Consider the following 22,752-nt stretch of genomic DNA (forward strand, 5'->3'; position numbering starts at 1 on the left):
TGGTGTTATTTCATCTATTTATTTATTTATTTATTGTGGGACACAAATGAACTTCTTAAGAAGTACAATAGTGGGTTCCACTGTATTTCCAGGAGTAGTTATGGGAGTTATCAAATATATGCTTGCTCTTGATTTACTTCTGCAATTTTTTTTTCTTTCCCTCTGTGCTTTTGCAGTTGATCTCGGTTAGGTTGGTCCATCCGGGTCAAGAAGCAGAGCTTTGGCTGGCTAGTTACCCTTGTGATGTTACAGTTCCCCTCTGTAAGTGGGGAGGGATTTGTTTCCCTCCTCCATAACTCTGTTCTGACTCTTTTCAAGCAAGACTAAGATTTGGCTGGTTAATAAGAACTTGGCTTATTTTTTTTTTTTTCTCCTAGCTAACTTTTGTTTTTGAAAATAAAACACACTAGAAATATACTACCGTAAGAGCTCTAAAACAGATTGAAATCTGGCATTGCTAAGCCGTTCCTGCTACTCCTCTAACATGCTGTCTTGAGACGGCCATTTTCAGTGTTCAGACCTGGGTTTCCTGCGCTCGCGTGTTTCTGGCATTGTGAAGCTCTGTCTGAGCCGATTCAGAGACAGTAAAATGAGAATCCTTCCTTTTCCTGCCGCTCCTCTCATCAGGACTGCACAAAGCTTGAAGCGTTTTAAAAACAGAAAACTCTGGTGCTGCTTTATTAAAATGCCTTTCTGGAGAGAGACGAATGAGACTGGACTAGAATCTCCTTTCCAGCTGCTTGCCTTGGAAGCAATGAAACAGCATGGCAGATGGTAACATCCCCTTCTTTCCCTTCCCTGTTTACATTGCTCTGTAACTGAACAACTGTGAGAAGCTGCCTAAACACATAGAAGTAAAATATCATCATAAATCACCGACTCATCTCAAGCCCACTCAGCGTGCTCTGTTATACGCAGCATACCATAGTAAATATCTCCGGGTAGGCATCATCTGTCACTGCCTCGCCTGCAATCCTCAGCAGTGCCAAGAGCCTGTGACTCATGTAAAGTCAGTGAGAGTGGTACAGTGTAAAATTACGAGTGAGTTGATTAATGGGATAGCAAGTTTTTACAGTTATGTCTTAAAAGGGTTTCCCCTTCCGTAAGCCTATCCAGTTATTTATGCATTCATGAACAATTACCCACATGAGATATTGTACTGAAAGTTGTAGGAAAATTAAATTCTCAAGTTGCCCACAAAGTTGCTAATAAGGCAGGTAGCAGTGCAGCTTCCAGATGCTCTGCCACTAATAAATATGCCCTGCCTAGCTGATTTGGAGGATGCAAGCTCCATGCTGAGTCTCATCTTTGTAGCTTTGTCCTGCAGATCTGCAGTCCCCAAACACCAGCTAGTGGGGCTCTGGTTATTCCAGTGGGGTGCATAGCCTGGCACACAATGGTAGCACCCGCTGATACCTATTGTCACTGATTCAGCCAAAAAGTGTGTGTGGGAAACCTTGCAGAAAGCCATTTGGTCTGGACAAGCAGTAGTATTCATACCTGAACCATCAACGAAGTGAGATGTTGCATGTCAACCTGCCCTCTGCCCCAGGCAATTGCTAAATTTTATGCAATTAATTTTACTTACATTTAATTTACTTAAATTTTGATATTATTAATGGATTAACGGTTGATCAATTAAAAAAATCTATATATTTTCAAGACCCGAAGCCCCACCTATTTCCTGAAACACCAATTTCATTTGCTTTTATGCTGTTTGCTCTTGTAACTGCTGTTGCGCTTTCAGTACAATTTGGTAGATTCCTCCCTAAAGAGAGACAGATACTAAATTGTTCAAATGCCCGAAATTTTGAAAAGGCCTCTATTTATGCTTCAGGATTAGCTTTCAGGGATAGCTTTACTATCTGATGTGAGTTGAGACAGGCTTTTTTTCTGAGTCCAGACATCTCTCCCTGTCAGTACAGGAGAGTAGTTATGGCTCCCCTCTTACTACGCCTAAGAGACCTAAGAGAAAGCTTCCTCCTAAGAGGAGACAGGAAAGACCAGTTGCAGCTCCAAAGAAAAGAAGAATGAAGGTACATAGAGTGGATCAATATTCTGCGGAAGCTCGTCGGAAGAAAGTAAGTTTACATGTGTTCCAAAATTTTATGATGGAAGTGCTACTTTTTAGGCACTTCTCTAGCTTTACTTTTTTCAACTCAAGAACTCACTCCATGTTTGAGGTTGGGATTTTGCAGACAAAACTTCTATAAATGTACTGATGGACACAAAGGAGAGCAGCCAAAGCAGACCAAGTCTTCTGGGAGCTGTGTTTTTCTTGTTTCAGACTGTTTGCTTTAGGGAAAGTCATCTTAAAACCTCTTTAAAATCCAGCCATCGGCTGGAGACAGCATCAGATAAATCCCTGGGAAGACACTACCAGTGTTGTCAGCCCTGGTGAGCTATTAAAAATTCTGCAATATGTGGTAGCCTCCATAACTTCCCAACACCTGAGAGCCTGGTGATTATTTGAGACTCTGTCTAGTCAACCTGACTGAGGAGACATCCTGAAAATGTGACTCATAAAATATAAAAGGGAAAGAACTTGTAAAAGTTCTTTCAGAAATAATTATTTTAAAGGCACTTTGTGATGTTGGAGGGCAAGGGATTCTTGATTACATGATTTCTGAATGCCAGATTGCAATAGAAGTGGTACATAAGTCTGTTTTACCAAGACAAAAGTCAAATAGGAATCACTTTGTTAGGAAAAAAAACAAAACAAAAAAAACAAAAAGAGGAAAAAGGGTATTCTTCAGTATACTGTCTTTCTCCTTCTTGGCACTAAGTAACCCACTGTTAGGGGTTAGAGACCACTTCGGTAAATTTTTTTATTATTATTTCGGAATTTTAACTAAATAATTATAAAACTTAAAGAACCTAGGTATTCCTCATTTAGGCTTCAAACAGAAGCCTTGGCACACTCCACTGTATCCTTAAAAAAAATGCCTCTTCTCAATTCCCATTTTCAACATGTTGCATGGTTGAAATTAAAATAGTTAGTTTGAGACAGATTCTGGAAATGTGATGGGGCAGACAGGGACACACAGCTTCAAGAACATTCAGCACAGATTTACAAGAGAGAACTTATAACTGCTGTGGATATTTCTATTATTCATTAATTTACCTTTCCAAGTTATAGCCATCTGGCATAAAGTATTATAGGTAACCTGTAACATTCCTGCTGATGTGAGCATAAGCAGCTCTCCTCCTTCCCTCCATCTCTTCCTTTTCTCCAAATGAAAAGTTCATACAAACTTTCTGTCCCTAAAGAAATCTTCCTGATGAGTTGACTTTGAATTTATCAGTATTATTTTAGAAAAAAGCATTCTAGTTTTACATGATAATTGCCATCATACCTGTCATCATACCTTTCATGATAATACCAACTCTTTATTCTAGGAACATCTTAGATATTAATATAGCTTGAGAGGTAAAATACTTTTCTACAGCTTTCCAGAATCTTGATATCAACATGTTGCGTGAGGATAGGTATATGCAAGAGTTTTGTTTGTTCACCAACAACTCTCTGAAAGTTGCCCCTGCGAAAAATCATGAGCTGTAAGAACAGCACATCAACACAAAAAATCCTTGCCTGGATATGCCACCTACTGCCAGCCTTAGGTTGCAAAGATCAGTTGAGGAACAAGTTGAGTGTCGTATGGAGTAATAAAAGATAACTGAACTTAAAAAGCGAAGAGAGAATGCAACGGGATGAAGAAATACTGGTGAGGGCCATTCTCTGAGCTGCTTTGAACACAGTCGAGGTAGTAAAAATGGCAGAGTGGGAAGAGGGTTTTTTTGTGTGTTTTTCTGTGCAAGTTTTTTTTTTCTTTTAAGAACAGATTTTTTCATTTATATCAACTTTCTTATATTTTCAGAAACATCTCTGCTGACTTAGAGATGAAATTGGGAAAGAGGGTAGATGAACAAAATCAATCATGAATCCTTGAAATCTTTGCAAGCCTCCTGACAAAAGTAAACATTGATGGAAAATTCACTTGGATTTCCAGTTTCCCTAAATTAGCTTTGGTTCTGAGTAAAAGTTATGCTTCCTTATATGATTGATGTTGTACAAATAGAGTCCCATAAAAATGTAGTTCCCAGCCACTGAAGAATCATAGAATATCTGAGTTGGAAGGGACCCAGCAGGATCATCGAGTCCAACTCCTGGGTCCCCAAAGGACCACCCAAAAAATAAAAAAAAATAAAAAAAATCAGACCATGTGTCTGAGAGCATTGTCCAAAGGCTTCTTGAACAGCCTGGCCCTCCCCTGTCCCAGCTCCATGCCGTTCCCTCAGGTCCTGTTGCTGTCCCCAGAGAGCAGAGCTCAGCGCCTGCCCCTCCATTCCCCCAGTGAGGGAGCTGGGGGCTGCCATGAGGCCTCATCTGTCTTTTCTCTAGGCTGAACAATCCAAGTGACTTCAACCACTCCTCATACATATTCCCATCTAGAGCCTTTGCCATCTTTGCCTTCCTTTGGACACTTTCTAACAGCTCAATATCTTTCTTATACTGTGGTACCCAAGACTGCACACAATACTCAAGGTGAGGCCACACCAGTGCAGAGTTGTGCAGGACAATCCCTTCCCTTGACTGGCTAGCTGCGTCGTTCTTGATGCACCCCAGGAATTTCTCCTTAGTTGAGAGTGAGAAAATGCTGAAAGAGGCAATTTTCTTGTAGCCATTTTTTCTTTCATTTTTCTCCCTAGACTTGAAATGTTTCATCATTCTAGCAAAACTAGACTTTCCTAAATTAAAATACTTCAAAATCATATCCCTTGCTTGAATGTCTTACGTTTTATAGTAACTGTTCCTCCTGTTTCCCACAACGACTCTGTCTCCCATGAGCTGCTTCTCTGTGTATTTATAGTGCCGTGTGGGAGATGACATTTTCTGTCTCATCTTATACACTATCAGATTCATCTGACATCAATCCCTTAATGATTCAGGCAGAGAGAATTTCTGAACCATCTCTTTCTGGGTCATATCTTTTCTTCTCTGAAAAATCTGCCAATTTTTTTTTCCTCATGCAAAATCTGTTAGCATTCTGTTTTTCACTGGGAGGATGTTTTGCTCTTCATACTTGGACCAGCTAAATCAAACAGACAAGTGAGGAGGAAGTTGGTGTACTGTGATGAGAAGTGTTTTCATCTCAAAAGCGGAACAAAGTCTGAGTCCTCTGCCTAAAATCTTATGTTAAAACATTTCCCTTCTCTGTAGTGTATGGTAAAAATGTCTCATTTTCTTAAAGCTAAAACCTCAATCCTGTGAGTGTGTCTTGGTGTTTACTTTCTTTCTTTCTTTTTTCTTGTTTTAATGTAAATGTAGCTTAAATGAAGAAATCACAGTACTGCGTCTGTGTCTTCTGAGGCCTGCTGACAATTTTGCCAAAACTGTCATTTGAGATTTTGGAAATTGTTGACTTTGAAGCTGGAGATTGCTCCCTTGGAGCCCCATGCGCTACTCAAGTGACTTGCATGTCGTCATCCTAGTGTCAGATGTCTTTTGAAGAGAATTTCATTAAGTAATTTGGGACATGAATCCCAAGTCGAAAACTTCATTTCATGTTCATATCCTGACTAAACCATTCACATAAAATAGCTATTTACAAGGAGTTGTTTATCTCTAAGAAACTGAACCCCAGTCTGACATATATTCTTCTAATATCTAGAAAAATCATTTTATATTGTTTTACTAAATGTACCTATGTCCATGGGAGCAGTAGGATCAGCCATAAAGATCTTCTGCTGTCTTGTGACAGCATCTCAGCAGCACTTTCTCATGATGCAATCATGGTGTGGATATTAGAATGGAAATGGTACAATAACTGTAGGGGAAACAGCTCAGCCAAGGCTTTGCCTCTTGACCTGGATGTTGTCCCATCAGAGTTTTGCCAAAGGACCTTTACTTGTAGTAGAAGGGGGGAGCATTGTAATGACAATTAACACTTTTGTTTTCATTTCTGCGTATTTGTACAGATGATGGTAAATCCCCTGAGAGAGATTGACAAGACAGTAGGACAGTTAATGGATGGACTGAAACAGCTGAAACTACATCGATGTGTCAATGTCATATTTGTTGGTGATCATGGTAAAATAAAAAACGTTCTGTTTCATTATATAAGTACTTGAGCAATATAGCTGTATGTGTTATAGGGGTTTAAATGAAAGTTCTGTTTAAGATATTTTGGGGCTTTTTTTTTTTTTTTTTTTTCCTTTAGCAGTTTAAGTACCAAAACACAGCCAGTTAGTGCTGACAGACAACTACACTCCTGTTAATCATCATTGGAGGACAATTCTCTTTTATAGCAGGGATCTGAGTATTTATATCTCTAGATTTTTTAAAAGCCTGGCATTTCTAATATCACATCCAAGCATAGCTCTCCTTGCATGTATTGGAAGGCCATACTGTGCCTAGAATACTCTTTTTTTTGCCAGTTTTTAGAGAATAAAATAATTTGGTAACATTGTTCTCTTTTTCATGAGGAGAGGAGTAGAACTTTAGAGCAAGACATTTCCATGGCAATTAGTGGGACAAGTTATCCTACTAGAAGACTGTAATATCTGTAAGGGGCTGTGTCCAGCTTGGATGGAAAATGTCATTAAAATAATGATGGAAGGAGGAAAAACAGTCAAAAGATATGTCAGGGTCAGATGGAGAGTCACCAAAAAGCAGATACATTATTGTTAGGTCTCATTCTTTGGAAATTGGAAGAAGCCTTGTAATGAGAAGAAATAGTAAATATTAGCAAGCAAAGACAACATTTTATTAAGGAAAATTGTGTCCATGTTTGAGATAAACCTGTTTTTGCATAACATTTCAGCGATGCTACTAGAAGTCACAGACCAATCATACTTTTGTAAGGAGCACTGTTCTGTTTAGGACTTTGTTTATGAAAGTCTCACAAGAACATCTAAATTAGCAATAAAAGGGACTATGCCTCCTTTCTGGCTGGGGGGGGGGGGGAGAAGGATAAGGACAGAAAGAATTTCCAGGGGAGGTGGTTCTGTGCTGAGAACTGACTGTGACTGGCAACACATTCCTCCCCACCACAAACAACTGTAGGAGAGAATTGTTTATCTGTGTCTGCCTTAGAACAGACCACCAACAGACAATACCTTTTGTGTGCAACTTCTCTTAAAATCCTTTGTTTAAAAAAATCAACAACCCCAAAGTAGTACACTAAACCAGAAACAGACTTTGATTTTTCCATGAGCTTAGTTTGGAGATGTGTCAGTGCACACATGCTGTATGTGGTGCCTGTTACTACAATGTTGAGTCTGGTATTTCTCTTGTGTAAGCAAGTGCTAAAAGCACCCCTAGTTTGGCTCCTACCAGTGTCTGATGTTGGAATTAGATGACTGGAAAGAACAAGAATAAGATTTGTCACCCAAAAGAAAAGAATACACAGTCTGTTTGGTGTTTCTTTCTGTGCTGTTTTGGAAAACATGTTTATTTTCAAGCTGGATTAAATTTGCATTTTCCTTCTGCAGGGATGGAAGACACTACTTGTGAAAGAACTGAATTTTTAAGCAACTATCTGACCAACGTGGAAGATATCATTTTGCTGCCAGGATCTTTAGGGCGAATTCGCCCTAGGTCTAGCAATAACCTAAAGTGTAAGTTAATTTAATTGTACTTTTTATGTCCCAAGAACTAGACTCCACCCCTTCATTGGGATGATGTTTTCCAAAGGTTGTAAATTTGCAGTGTGTTGGCAGGACATTCAAAGGGAAGCTCACTGAGGACACATCCCACAGTGTTAGAGCTGTGTCAAGTGGATGGCTGAAATGTTCTGGGTTAGAAATCACTTATTTTGGCAAGAAGTGGACATCTTGAAGCCAGTTTCAGACAGCAGCCTACATGTCTATAGAAGTTTATTTATGCACTTCTCTGTCAATAAAAATGGGACTGGAGGGAGCTTAGTACCACATGGATTGGATATAAGAAGAGTGTCTGATACCTTTTCTGAGCTAATGGAAAAAAGTGAATTGTTAATTTTGAATTTAGTGGCTTCTTCATGCTACTGAAGGAGAGGGAGCTGTTCACAGATGAAGAACAGAGCAGGTTACTAAATAGCAACAGACTGGGGATGTTGAAGGATATAAGGGGAACTGTAGAGCGTGCATTTGGATCCTATGGCAATGTTAAAGGTGTCTGTTTTTTTGTACCATGCTCTTAGAAACAAACCCTGCCTTGATGTTTGAAATTAGATGATCTTCAATGAGAGCGTTCAGGACTCAGACAGGAGTGAAGCTTAGCTCTATGATTTAAGGCAATGCTGATCCAGCTGCCCAGCGTGGCTCTTCTGAGGACCACCACCTCCAGGGCAGCAGTGCCAGGGCAGGGCTCTCTCACGACCACTCTGGTTCAGCGTATTAGGGGAAATCTTGGCTTTGCCAGCAAGTTTAACTACTGATCAAATAGTGAAATTCATAAACTAAACATAATTACCTATGTTGTTGCAAAGTATGCTACAAGGGTGGCAACTTTTGGTAGAGGGGAAGATTAGATAGGTGGGACAACCAACTGGCCCTCATAGCAATTAAGATATACCTAGGCTGAAGACAGACTTCACAAAATAATTGGTCTTTGAATATGAAAGATTTCTAGAATGGTAGCAGAAATCATAAGAAAGTGGTAAAACTTTAAGCTAGTGATTTATTTATTTTACTAGAAACTATTTTTTCTGTGTATTTATGCTCTAAGAATAGGGGATGAGTGTATAAAGATTTGCTGAAAATAGTGTGTACATTTATACAACTTATTAGACTAGCATAAAGACTGAATTCCTGCTCTTCAGTGTGATAAAAGCTTATATTTCTGTTCCTCTAAGAAGATTTTTTAAAGATCTTTCAATCCTTGAATTCCCAAATTGCTGAGCAAAATTAGCTTTCTTTGGAGGATGAATGGTCATATGTTCCAAAAAGATCACCTAGCCTGAGTGACCTCCAGTTCATACTTAGGTTTTCCTGCAAAACCATTTTCCTCTTTTGGCTTCTTTCCACAACTTCCTAGCTGAATTAAATAAACTCTTTAAACATAGAAAAAAAGAAGGGTATTTTTTTTTTAATTTTAGATCTGAGGTTTACCCCGTTAATCAGCAAATCACTATCCTTTTTATTCTTTTTCCATTGTTCTTCCATAATATTGTGTCAAGACCTGCAGATACACCTCTGCAATGGATAAGCGTGTAACTTGTATTTTAGGATTCAGCAGAGCTCATTTCAAACTCAGCAGCATCATCTTCAGCAACTAAAACAATAAGAGCTAAGCAAAAGATTTTTCTCTTACTAAGATATTCTCCTTGCCTGTTTTTTCTCTGAGGACTGAAAAAATGAGTTTTTGTTACTCTGGAAGAAGACAGAGTTAATTTGGGCTAGCTTGGAGCTTTCTTCATTATCACAGTCCAGAGATGTATCCTGTATATTTTACTGTGGCTTTCATTTACTCTGTAGTAGACTATGAACTGTGTGAAATGCTAAGAGACAAAATCTACAACATATATATCTTGTTGTTTTGAAAGCATTCAGTTGTGCTTTCAAAATGTTTCAGGGAAAGTCTTTGAGGATGACTTTGTATTTTAAAGTAATCATAAGACTTGAAATGATGTTTTCAGAAAATAGAATAAATCCTCAGCAATGAGCTGAATTCATGCTTTATGATTCAGCAAATCATAAAGCAGTGAGCGACATTACCTGAGAAACCAAAATACCATTAAGTAAAGGAGAACAGGTTAAACTTAGTTCGTATTCAGGATATCCCATCCTATGTATACAGTGCACTTTTTTAGTAAAGATCAACAAATATTCATGAAAAACTGTTCTGTAAAAATACATTCTTACCTTGTGATTTCTTCTTCAAATTACTTGGTTTTATATATGTGTTTTCTTTTTTTTTGTTTGTTTGTTTTTGCTTAACAGATGACCCTAAAGTGATTGTTGCCAACCTTACAGTAAGTATTTAGCACTGCTCACTTCATATCTTAATTTGAGGCATTATTCAGCATTACCTCCTCACTCTTCAGGCAGGAAAACCAACCATTAACATGAATAAAGAGTTTTAAATGGTGCCCTTCATGAGTACAGATTAATGTTTGTCATAAATTCCACTGTTTGCTGCTGAAGTCGCTTTTATAACCTTTTTGGGCAGTGCAGAGCCAGAATCTCCCTGACCGTCTTGACTCCCTGAATTGAGTCTATTTATTCGTTCCTTCAGAAATGGAAAGTAATCTTTTAGGGTAAATATTTTACTAGCACTTTGAAGATGCTGAAAAAGTTCATTTGATAGCCTTCAACCATAACCCTGCTCTTAATGGAAAAAAAAGTATTTAAAATTAAAGCTGATTTAAAAAAAATAGATAAATCAAATTTACTAGCCAGGCTGCTTTAAATATATCTGCAGACTAGATGTATTTTCAGCATTCAGCTTTCCTCTAAAATTTAATCTTTGATCCAATTAGAATAAAATTCTTCATCTACGAGTTAAGTAAGCATGATGTTTTGTTTTGCATGATGCTTTCAAAAAGACTGTCGTGAAAATGAAGTTTTCCAGAATCTTTGAATGACCCCCTGTGCCATGGTCTTATGTAAATATTGCACAGAAAGGGCTGAGCTGTGTACTCTAGATGTACACATTGTTTTCAAGACATCATCAATAATGTGCTTAACAGCTTGGTTTCTGTAGTTCAAGGTTTCGTGTGCCTCTGAGCTAACTGACAGCAGTGTTGTCTGTAACCATTTCTTTTTCAGTGCAGAAAGCCAGACCAGCACTTTAAGCCATACTTGAAACATCACCTTCCTAAACGCTTGCACTATGCTTACAACCGACGAATTGAGGATGTCCATTTACTGGTGGATCGCAAGTGGCATGTGGCAAGGTAGACTTTGCTTTCAGCCTGATTTTTCAGCCTTTCTTTCTGAGGAAGCAAGACACCTGGGACTGCTTTGTCTGTCAGCATCCTGCTCCTGCCACCTGGGAACATGAGGAGTTTTGAACTCCTGGTGCGGTTCAGACATATTAGGTGTAGGGTTGCAGAATACAAAATTGTTTTAAAGTTTGGGAAAATATGTACTTTTATCAAAGAGAGAAACCCAGATTAGTTTATCCAAACAACAGTGTGCTTTTTGACCAATTAGCTCACATATAAGAGATAATAGATTTTTTGTTGTTGTTGTTGTTTGGTTGGTTGGTTGGTTGGTAAGGTGAAAACTTATTAAAACCAGGAAGTAGGGAGTATGGGAGGCAGGGGAAGGCATTATGAGAATTATGAGACCAGGGGAGGTCAGGGAGCAAAGGGTCGAGTGCATGAACTGGGTAACTGGAAAGAAAATAGAGACATTGAGACATTGGCAGAGTAGATGAAAGCTTGGGAACAGGTGGAAAGGTATTACAGGACTGGTGCTGAAATGCCTGTATCATATTGTGTTGTGAAACAAATCCACAGCAAACCAGGATGCTTTAGCTCAGAGCAAGCCCTATTTTGGCTTGGTCTTTATGATACATCTCTGAATTTTCAGTTATAAATCATAGGCAATTTTCAGTATTCTTAGTTAAAAACTAAGAAAAAACAAGTTGGCACTTACATGGATGGAGTGAACAGAAGAGGAATAGGCTTTGTTTACAAATTGCACACCCCTTCCTGTGTTAATATATATTATTTTTCTTGCTTTCATCCTTTGACATGTGTATTACAGTATAGGAATGGCTGGGCCTTAATGTGTGAAGCTGACTCAGTGGTTCTTGGAAGATGACACAGATTTTGGCTTATGGTATTCTGTTATGAGCTTTAAATTATGGTAGCTTTCTTTGCCTGTATAGCTGCCAGGCAAACATACGGTGTGTTGTAAGTGGCTTTTGACATCTGTGCTTATCTTCCTGTGAATTATGCAAGGATCACTCTGCTGAAGCAGTGAATGAGAAATCCCGATTGCTTTCTTGCATAACTCCACTAGCCAGTTGGCCGTTTGCCTTGTACAGTTTCTGTGGCTAGGGTTCATGTACATTTCAAAGAAGTAGCCTGTGTTTTAGGCCCATAACATTTCTTAGTTTTAAGAATTTTACTGGAACTGGTGAAATGGAAGTGGAGGGTCTAGGCTGATTTGCATTTATTCTTACTAATCACCTCAGACTTATTCTTTTGTATATTTATTCATTAGATGTTCTGAAATCTTGTTCACCAATAATACATTTGTTAATGCAAATGTAATTCATTGTATATTCACAGGCAGGAAAATGGTTGTTATTGATCTGATTGACGTAATTCTAGTAATTTCCAAGGCCAAAATCAAATTTTGGCAGAGCATCTTTTCAGTACTGAAAAAGAAAGTAACTTGTAGGATAATCTGGTCTGCTGCATGGATTGCATATACATGGCCTTCATAAAACTGAATGCAAAACGTATTTGGGAACAAGCTGATAATTATCATTCCTATGCTACAATACTTACTTTTTTTCCACCTATTTTGTAAAATAGGACTCGGCAACAAGCTGATAATTACCATTCCTATGATACAGCACTTATTTTGCTCTACATTTTTCCTCATTACAATTTTTCCCTTCTTTTCCCTCCAACTTTTTGTATTGTGTTGAAGGTGAACGGTTACAGTTGTGTATGATAATTGCAGCATTGTCATGTCTCAAAAGTTCTCTACTGGCTTTTTTCAAATTGGGGGAGTATCATTTGTAGGAGATAGTGTGATATGAGAAATCTTTGCAACAATAATAACCTTACCAGCTATTTTCGTATCAGTGAATAAGATTTGGCTCTTAGGTTTACATCCTTATATAGTGGGAGCAGTGGGAGAATCCATGGGGTTGTCAGATGAATCTGCAGTGCCCAGGACTGCAATACAGGAAAGATGAGCAATGCCTTGAAACCTGTCGTGGTTTAACCTGGCCGGCAGCTAAACACCACGCAGCCGTTCGCTCACCCTCCCCCCTCCCTCTCTGGGACGGGGGAGAGAAATGGAAAGTGAAGCCCGTGAGTTGAGATAAAGACAGTTTAATAAGACAGGAAAATAATAATAACAAAAATAATAATAACAATAATAATAATAATAATACAATGGTGATAATAGGAAAGTAATAATAATATGTACAAACAAGTGATGCACAATGCAATTGCTCACCACTCGCTGACCGATGCCCAGCCTAACCCCGAGCAGTCCGGCCCCCTCCCCCCGGCTAGCCACCCCTATATATTGTTTAGCATGATGTCAGATGGTATGGAATACCCCTTTGGCTAGTTTGGGTCAGCTGTCCTGGGTCTGTCCCCTCCCAGCTCTTACTGCACCCCCAGCCTGCCCGTTGGCAGGACAGAGCAAAAGGCTGAGATGTCCTTGGCTTAGTATAAGCACTGCTCTGCAACAATTAAAGCATTGGGGTGTTATCAGCACTCTTCTCATCCTAAGCCAAAACACAGCATTCCATCAGCTACTAGGAAGAAAATTAATTCTAACTGAAACCAGGACAAACCTTATCCCTCCTGTCCCCAGAGTACATTGTCTGGTCAGCCACTGTACCTCCACCTTTGAGAAAATTGCTAATACTTTTTCAATTTAGGAAAGCTGTGGATGTTTACAAGAAACCAACAGGAAAATGTTTCTTCCATGGAGACCATGGCTATGACAATAAGATAAACAGCATGCAGGTAAGAGCAATGCAGTAACCTTTACGGGAGGGTTGTTAAGGCAGAAGATATCTGAGTTTTTCAAAAAATGTAAATATTCACTGAAAAAAACCACTACCTTTAATGCTTTTTTTCTATTTTCTCTCTCTCTTTTTAAAGACTGTCTTCATTGGTTATGGACCTACATTCAAATACAAGACCAAAGTACCTCCTTTTGAAAACATTGAACTTTACAATGTCATGTGTGGTAAGCTACCTGCTTGAGGAGTTATAAGAGAAACATGATGCTTTACCCAAGAGGGCTTATTTAGGCACCTGTGAGCTCGTGCCCTTATTCCCTCCCAGAGTCCCTTCCCAAATGCTTCTCTTTTGGCCTGGAGGGCTGAAGGCATTTCTCAGGGGCCCTGGTTTACTCTGCTCCAGGAGCTGGTTGATAAAGGGTATTAACACCGTTTTGCTGCACACAGCTTGTCAGAGATCAAATATGCACCACTACTGTGTGTGGTGTCCACACTTCATTAGTCTAGGAAGGAGGCATCTGCACCTGCATGTCTCAGGGAGCAGCTCAAGGGGGATCGCTTAGCTTTCTGTGACACCTCCTGGTATGATTGTTTCGTAAACTCTTACTGTAGCCATGAAGTAGAATTTGATGCTGTATACAGATATTCAGTATAATCTTTCCTTTAATGGCCTTTCAAGGGAGTAAGATTTCTTAGCTGAAGGCATAATTATTTTTTTTTCCCTAAACATGAAATAACAAAAACGTAGTTGTTCCTTATCTATAAAGCAGGTGACTGCTAACAGTGTTCCAGGTGGTTGATGTAAGGTCACCACATTGACTGTAGGCTTGTTTTGGAAACTGCAGGAGTAGTTATAATAAAAATGTTTTCCAGTGTCTTCATGCCAGTTAACCTTCTTGTCGTAAAGGCTACCATACTTTTCAGGCAGGATTTACAATTTTATGATTTAGACAAAAGATTAGCATTTTTATTACATTAAAAGCATTCATTAGCACATTCTGGATGTAAACAGTATTGCGAATAAATGTCTTAGCTAAGTAGAGATACTGCTGAATACATGGTTGCAATCTAACCATCATTAATTTGCTGTGGGTGTTTTCCTAGATCTGCTTGGATTAAAGCCTGCTCCTAATAACGGCACCCATGGAAGTTTAAATCACCTGCTGAGAGCCAATGTTTACAAACCCACTGTGCCAGATGAAGTTGCTAAACCACTTTACCCTGTAGCTCTACCTTCTGCATCAGATTTTGATATAGGATGTACATGTGATGATAAGGTAGGTGTTTAGGATCTGCTGATACTCCCACTATTAGCCATAAATGTCTAGTAAAGTTTATAGGCATTACAGCTGTTTCAAGAGAGTTCAGGCTGCAAAAATTCCCCAGATCCTTCCCGTGAAACCTTCTGTGCCCTTTTGGAACAATTATTGCTTCTTGGAAAACAGGAAACAAGAAAGTTGTCTGTGTTTTATAGCTCTAGTTTTGTTTTGCTAGATGCCTAGTAAAACAAGATGTCAGAATGCTCCAGTGACCTAATCTTTTTCCTTTTTTCTCTTCTTGAGAAGAACAAGTTGGATGAACTCAATAAGCGCTTTCATGTCAAGGGAACTGAAGGTAAGAGCCTGGTGCCCCAGTTAATAAAAGCTATTTTTGTTTTCTTTTGCAATCTAGTTTGCATCACTGATACCAGACAAACCCCTGTTTTGTTTTAGTTAATGTTTAGTAAATTAACTTTTCAAATAACTGTCAGAAGAGCATACAGACATGAACAAAATTAAGATCACATGAAGTGCATGCTATCTTTTCCTATACCCAGAACTAAAGAATTCCTCAAAGAGAGGTGAATTTTAGTTCTTCTTTTCCATCACCATTAGGAGGTTTAATGTCTGCTGTTGAAGCAGAGAAATGAAGAAAGGAGAGGGAGCATGAGGCAATGCTCCATTCAACCACAAGCAATAGATGGGGTAAAAGCATAGACCAAATCTGCACACTGTGGTTTACCAGTATTCATCAGGCTTAGGTTTCACCAGGTCTTTGGTGCAGCTGCTCTGACAATGCCTGACTGGCTCCGTAATGCTTGGTTGTTAGGGAACAGGTTATCCACTGAAATACTGGCAAACAAGTGCACAAATGCTCTGCTGGTTCAGGGATGCTCCGTGCAGTTTTGTCCCTCACCAGTGTTCAGGTTTCTCCCAGGAGAAAGCATCCCCTGCTCTTCTGGACACTGGCTCCTGTGCTCTTGATGCTGTATGCCAGCACTGAAGTTCATTCATCTGCACGCTCAGCCATGTCAGGGCTGTGATCCAAGTTAAAATGTAGCAATAACAATTCACAGCTTTTCCCTTATCAAAACAATTTATATTTCTTGTTGTCCAACTGAGTGAATTCTGAAACTTTGAGTTTAGACTTGAGTTTAGACTGAACTTTAGACTTGAAGTACTTCAAATCAGGCTTGTCAGATGAATAAGAACATTAAAAAAAAAGAATCTACTTAAAAAGCTACTTATTCAGTTTTACTTCTGTGAACAGGCAATGCAGACTTTTAGTTTCTAAAGGTTAAATTATTTCTTTTGTGTGAGTAAATTGTCTTTTTCCAGCTTTCATCTTGTTAAACTGATTTTTCCAATTAGCAATGAGTTACTCCCCACTCTAGCTATTTCTGGCATCAGAAAAAAAAAAGCTGTTGTATTCCTAGATATCTCAGCATCTCTATTTTGCTTTAGGTTCAGATGCTCCTTCACTTCAGTATAATATAAATAGTACTTTTAAGAATTAAGCATATAAGTAAATTTCAGTTGCTTGTTTGGTTGTTTATAAGTTGTCTGTTAAGTAGAATTAGGTTCCTTTTATGTAAGCAACAAACAGTTCTATTTCGTGCAAGTTATTATGTTATATTTTATGACAGGCTTTAGCACATGTTCATGGACCTTCCTGTGTTTAGTTGGTAATTCTCTTTTGCATTGGGAACCAAGCTGTTGTTATGCACATGCAGCAGGAAGAGATTCCTTCCAGGTTCTCTTGAGTAAAGGAAGTTAATCATCTTTGTCCTTAGACAAGGCTTTTCCTACTTCTCTTTTTTTTTCATCCTATAAAAATATCCTCTATTTGGACTCAAAGACTAATGAAACATGCCCTTTTCTTTCAGGTTAAATACCTATCTATGAACACTGGTTAGGCTGTTTACCTTGTTTTTATGTTTTGATTTCCAAAAGCAAGCCAAACGTGTTTGCCAAATGGTTATCAAAATCAATGAATCATGCAGCACAGTGCAAGATTAGCCAGGAAATTTATTTTTCTTTTATCTTGTTTAATGATGTTTTTGTCTTTTTGTAAGCAAAACTTATCAGAGGTATCTAGTGACATTTAACCACAACATAGCACCACAGCAGAAGAAAAGAAAATCTTGCAGAGCTGGAGGTGTCTTTTTGTAGCCAGAGTTAGGAAAAGTTTTGGGGTTTTGTTTATTGTTCTTTGATATTAGAAAATAGCACACTCTTCTTCAGAATATCATCTGTATTAGTCAAGTGGAAAAAAAAATACTCTTAGTGAGCGGACTCCTTTGTCTTCCTTTTGTCAGGGACTTTGTGTTTTACAAAAAACACAGGGAGGACAGAAAGTCAGGAAAAGAGAGGCAGAGAGTGATAGCATAGGGGCTGGTTTAATGAAACAAAGTGCTTTTTGCCTCGTGTGATTGCGATGTGGGCATAAACATCCTTGTGGAGTGTCCTGTGTTTGGAGCAGCATCTTTTTTTTCAATGCTGTGTTCCCAACAAGTTTTCAAGTGCAGAAAAGACTTGTAAACAAATTGGGTTTTGAGCCTGGAAGGGGGATCCCAACCAAAACTGTTGAAGAACAACTGCTCTCACAGTCACAGAATTTTCTTAGCAGTTTTTCAGGGTCAGTATCCTGCTGAGGACTGTTGTAAAACCAGCATGTGTTGGAAAGCCAACTGTTGTGGTCTTCAACCTCCTTTTTTTTCTCTTCTTCTTTACTGAGAGTGGTGAGGCACTGGCACAGGTTGCCCAGAGAAGCTGTGGATGCCCCATCCCTGGAGGTGTTCAAGGCCAGGCTGGATGGGGCTTTGGGCAACCTGGGCTGGTGGGAGGTGTCCCTGCCCATGGCAGGGGGTTGGAATTGGGTGGGCTTTAAGGTCCCTTTCAGCCAAAACCATTATAGAATTCTATCTTTATGGTTTTGATAGATAAATTTAAATGTAAATTCTTCTGATCTATAGAGAAACATCTTCTGTACGGGCGTCCAGCAGTGCTGTACCGCACAAAGTACAATATCTTGCACCACCATGACTTTGAAAGTGGCTACAGTGAAACGTTCCTGATGCCTCTCTGGACATCCTACACTATTTCCAAACAGGTCAGTGCTCCCTTCACTCTTGGAACTTGCTTAAATTACTCTTTGGAAGTCTGTTTGTTATCTGTATTCTTGAAACTGTAAAATAATCCTTTCTCAAGTTGATTTTCCCCACTAGAAATTATTCCAAATACCACTGAAAATAATATTCCTTTTTCTTTTCTATCTTTCTATCTCCTCATTCCTTTTCTATCTTCCTTTAAGAGAAAAGAGTTTTAAAGCAGAATGTTTTAATATTGTTTTTCTTGATTTCATTTTCTTTCTATTTTTTTTTTCCTCAATGGGGATCTGTTTTCCCGATTTATTTTAATCAGCTACTTCATTTGGATTACTTCCCATGGTGATTTCTGCCTGGTAGAGGAACAAGACTTGGTTTTACATCCAGGGTGCATCATTGTTCTCCACACAATGCCTTCAATCTCATCTGCAGACTATAATAAATCATTTTATTTTAGCTGTAAGTGCTGGAGTTACCTTTCTTGTCACTTCTGCATGCGATTTTCAATGCAGGCGGAGGTATCTGGTGTCCCGGAGCACCTGGCCAACTGTGTGAGGCCCGACCTTCGCATTTCTCCAGGAAACAGCCAGAGCTGCCTGGCCTACAGAGGTGACAAACAGCTCTCCTACGGCTTCCTCTTCCCTCCTCGTAAGTTCAAATAGCAAGTCTACAGAATTTAAAGGATTCAAACGTCACTTCTATATATCCCTATTTTATTTTATTTTATTTTATTTTATTTTATTTTATTTTATTTTATTTTATTTTATTTTATTTTATTTTATTTTATTTTATTTTATTTTATTTTATTATTTTTTAACAACCTAGAGATTTTGTAATTTTCTGTTTTGTTAGAGAAAACCTTAGGTATGAATAAAACACCCCCAAACGTGAAGGGACTAGCTTTTATTTTATTTTATTTTATTTTATTTGAGATCGTTGGGAAAGAACGTAGGTAGGAGTGTTCTGCTTTCCTTCCTTCCCAAGCTGATTCCTTCCTCCATGATGCCTTTTCCTCAGACTACCTGCTTTTGCACCAACATGGGATGGATATATTATTTGCACCAACATGGGATGGATATAGTATATTATGGATATATTATTCTTGCTGCATGACTTCAGGACCAAGGGCTCAGTGTCACAAGTTGCTATCACAGCTGTGGCCTCTCACCTTCATGAGACTGGAGAGATACTCCAAACTGGTGCTTTGCTTCATGCACAAAAACAATAAAATGTTCTACTTTGGTTAATAAAAATAAACATGAAGGAACAATTACAGAGTAGGAGCACAGGCTAGAATAAGACAGTCTTCAAAAGTTGGCCCTTTAATGTCAGTGGACATATACTGGCTTATATGAGCTGAGAATCTAGTTAGTTTGTAATTTTGACTTCAAACAACAGAAGGATAAATATATTTAATTTATCCATATCAGATTGCTGCATACGGTAAAATAAGTAAATAATTAAAACCTACCATCCCACAGAAACAGTGGTAGTAGAAAAGCTGTGTGAAAGAGTGTCCTGAAATCTCCTGGTGCAGTTACATTTGTTCAGTCTCAGATAAACAGGCTTTTGGATTTAGGAAATGTTCATGGGATGCAACCTTACTGTCTCGCAGTTGTGAATTTCATTGCTCTGCCTTCCTCATTGTGAAAGCACACAGAGTCACTCTGACTTCTGTGTCAGTGACAGTATTCCTTTTGATTACTCTCTGAAACCACTTTTGAAAACGTTTTTATATTCTTTGAATTCTGACATTTCATCTCATTAGTATTTTTCTGTTTTCAGAATTAAGTTCCTCTGCAGAAGCAAAATATGATGCTTTTCTAATAACAAATATCATTCCAATGTATCCTGCCTTCAAAAGTAAGTGCAATTTCCACAGTTTTACTTCTTTTTTCCCAAGCTTGTAACATTTTTTTAAATGTCTGTTGCACTATGGAATGATTTGATGGGAGAAATTTAAAACATAAATCCAATTACCTGTAGCTAGTAGATAATATGTGGGAGAAGCTGTATAGTTCTAGGTGTAGGCAGATGATCTACCATAAGAAAAACCTTAAGGTTTAAGAAAGGTTTATTTTCCTTGGTGCTGGGCTGAGATAATAGCACAGACATTGTCAGTTCTGTAGTTCAGCAATTTTGCTGAAGTGCCTAAGTAACTCGTTTTGTACAAAACCATTCAGTTTTTCTTACTTGTAGCCCCAGTTAATGCAGAATGTACTCAGACAACGTTTTCACTTCTCAGTTGGGGTAGTCTGGGAGTGTACACTTAGCATATTGTAGTTAAGGGACAAGTGGCATCTGGATCACTTTTGTTTTTACTATCCCTACCCTTAAAGGTAGACCAAGAGTGTTTACTACCTTTATAGAAAAAGGAAGAGGAAACCAATTTATGGAAAATGAGGAATGATTTAAAACCAGCTGAAATTTTTAGCCCTGCAAGGATACAGTATTAATGTTCCTTTTGTCTGCACATCTCTTTTCTCTCTAGTGTTGCCAAGAGGTAGAAAACCATCAGGCTATTCTGGTGGCATTTTTGGCTTGGCAGGAATTGGGAAGCCTTGGAAGAATCTCAAGAGCCTGTTCTTGTGAGATTTCCAATGCAGATTTTAGGCCAGAGAGGTTTGGATAAACATCAAAGCCTATGGGAGGTTTTTTATTTTTAACCAAAGAAGAGTACTTCTAACTGAAAAACCTCTGAGTAGGAACAAGTGGTAATGTTTGCTGGAAATCTGAGCAAAGGCACTTAACTGATTACAGAGTGCAAAATTATTGGGGATTTCCCACTCTCAAATCACTTCATAAAAATACTTTTTATGCTAATGTTAGTCTAAGCAAATTATGTGAGATACTAATCACAGGAGAACAACCTACCATCAGCAGCTCATTTTATCTAGTGGCCTCCGCAAGCAGGTGAAGGATCCCCTGAGAACAAATGTGGTAACTTACATAATTTCCTGGGAATTATGGACTAATAATACCTGTGTGCAGGTTGCAGGGCAGAGAGCTCAGACCATTCTTTATACAGAGCCTTTTCACAACAGAGGCAATATGGGCTGGCAGTTTTATTCTGTGCTGGTTTTGGTGGTGGTGCTGGCTGTAGAAGCCCCCTCTTCTGATTTTATTTTATTTTATTTTTTTAATTCAGTGTTCACACCCCAACCCAGGCAATAATACTGGATCCATCTTTTCTGTAGCGAGTCTGGCTTAAGCAGTTCCCACTTTGCTGGAGCTGCAGGGTCATGCCTTTGGGTTGTCCCCCCATTCCACTGGCATTGTTGTCTGTGTGGCTGCAGTGGGAAACCAACCAGGGAACCGATTCAGCTGGAAAACTCAGAGAAAAAGCTTTCCTTTGGGGCTATTTTGATGGTTAAGGCTGAGGCAGTGGAGGAACGAGCAGCTGGGGGAGTGGGACAGCCAAGTGGCTACCGCAGCTGAGGTTCCTGAGGACCATTGCTGGTGGGTGCCTCTGCGCCAGCCTGAGCAGGGAGCTCGTGTGGCACTGAATAGTCTCAGGCCAAAGCGTGCTGGATTTTCCTGAGGCTGATGCTGCTGTCAGTTCTGGGGAACCACGGACTTAAAAGGCTGGACTGGCAAGGCAAAGGTTAACCTTATACAAGTTTGAGATGCTTTGTTTGCACCCACTTCTGTTAGTGTTAAAAGGAAAAAAAGAAAAAAAAAGGAAAACAGTGATGTAACTGGAGATCCCAGTGTGTGTCCTATCTCTGTAAACATCTTACCTTGTTAAGGTTGAGAAGGTTGCGGTCGGAGAAAGTGTTGTGCTCTTCCCAAAAGTTGTGGTTAAAATTCCCTGCTAGGCAAGCCTCTGCTTTAATGAGATGCCGTGCCATAATGTGGTCATCCTAGCCTGCACCTGATTTGAAGTTAGACTTTTTGTATCCAAGGAGAATTTAACAGAAATAACACGACCTTTTTATTTCCCTGTCATTTAAAGTGTTTGGTTTTTGCTTTTAATCACGGTCCTATTTCCTTTTCAGAACTTTTTTTTTTAAAAAAAAAAAAAAAAGGACAAAGGAAATGTTTGGACAAAAGGGACATCAAAAGTGTGTGAATAGCTGTTTCTACCACTGGTGAAGGAACAGCAAGCTCTCTGTGCAGTGTCTAGGGCAATGCCAGCCTTAGAATGGTACTGTGCATTTCCTTTATCACTAGCTGGGGAAAAAAATCAACAGAGAACAAAGACATCTGAATAGGGTTTATTGACCAAAACTGAATGAAGCTGCAGTAAATCTGTAAAGCTTAGTCTTTGATTTCCTCTCTGTGATGACATCCAATGGATTTTTATCTTGAAAATATATATATGTTTATAATCTTGGCATGTTTTGGCTTATCCAAATGTTAGAGGTGTGTTTATGTTTTTTGTTCCCTCCACAGAGGTATGGAACTATTTCCAAAGGGTTTTGGTGAAGAGATATGCCACTGAACGGAACGGAGTCAATGTCATAAGTGGACCAATCTTTGACTATGACTATGATGGTCTACATGACACACCTGACAAAATCAAACAGTAAGAGTTTGCATTTAAATTGGTTTGCTGTTTTTTTCTCTTACTTATGACAATGCATTCTTTCCACATCACTTGATTTTTGGGGAGGAGATGTGAATTCCTGGCTCTTTCTAAAAATGATTTCTCATTAAGACTGAATGCCCTTGTAGGTAGGACAGGGATAAAAACAAGGAAATGGCAATTCAGCACGTAGCTCTTCACCTTGGC

At 38.9% G+C, this 22,752-nt stretch overlaps 1 protein-coding gene across 1 annotated transcript in view; it reads left to right on the forward strand.

Annotated features, from left to right (window-relative positions):
* Positions 1-22,752, forward strand: part of ENPP2 (ectonucleotide pyrophosphatase/phosphodiesterase 2) — a 72,039-nt gene that overhangs the window by 43,260 nt on the left and 6,027 nt on the right. Inside the window, 13 exon segments of the mRNA XM_072034358.1 lie at positions 1,926-2,081; positions 5,980-6,091; positions 7,495-7,620; positions 9,925-9,956; positions 10,753-10,880; positions 13,565-13,652; positions 13,791-13,878; positions 14,756-14,928; positions 15,214-15,265; positions 17,886-18,022; positions 18,530-18,665; positions 19,803-19,880; positions 22,413-22,545. Of these exon segments, the coding sequence (XP_071890459.1) occupies positions 1,926-2,081; positions 5,980-6,091; positions 7,495-7,620; positions 9,925-9,956; positions 10,753-10,880; positions 13,565-13,652; positions 13,791-13,878; positions 14,756-14,928; positions 15,214-15,265; positions 17,886-18,022; positions 18,530-18,665; positions 19,803-19,880; positions 22,413-22,545 (1,439 nt within the window).

Source organism: Anas platyrhynchos, chromosome 2, assembly GCF_047663525.1.
Source record: "Anas platyrhynchos isolate ZD024472 breed Pekin duck chromosome 2, IASCAAS_PekinDuck_T2T, whole genome shotgun sequence".
Lineage (NCBI taxonomy): Eukaryota > Metazoa > Chordata > Aves > Anseriformes > Anatidae > Anas > Anas platyrhynchos.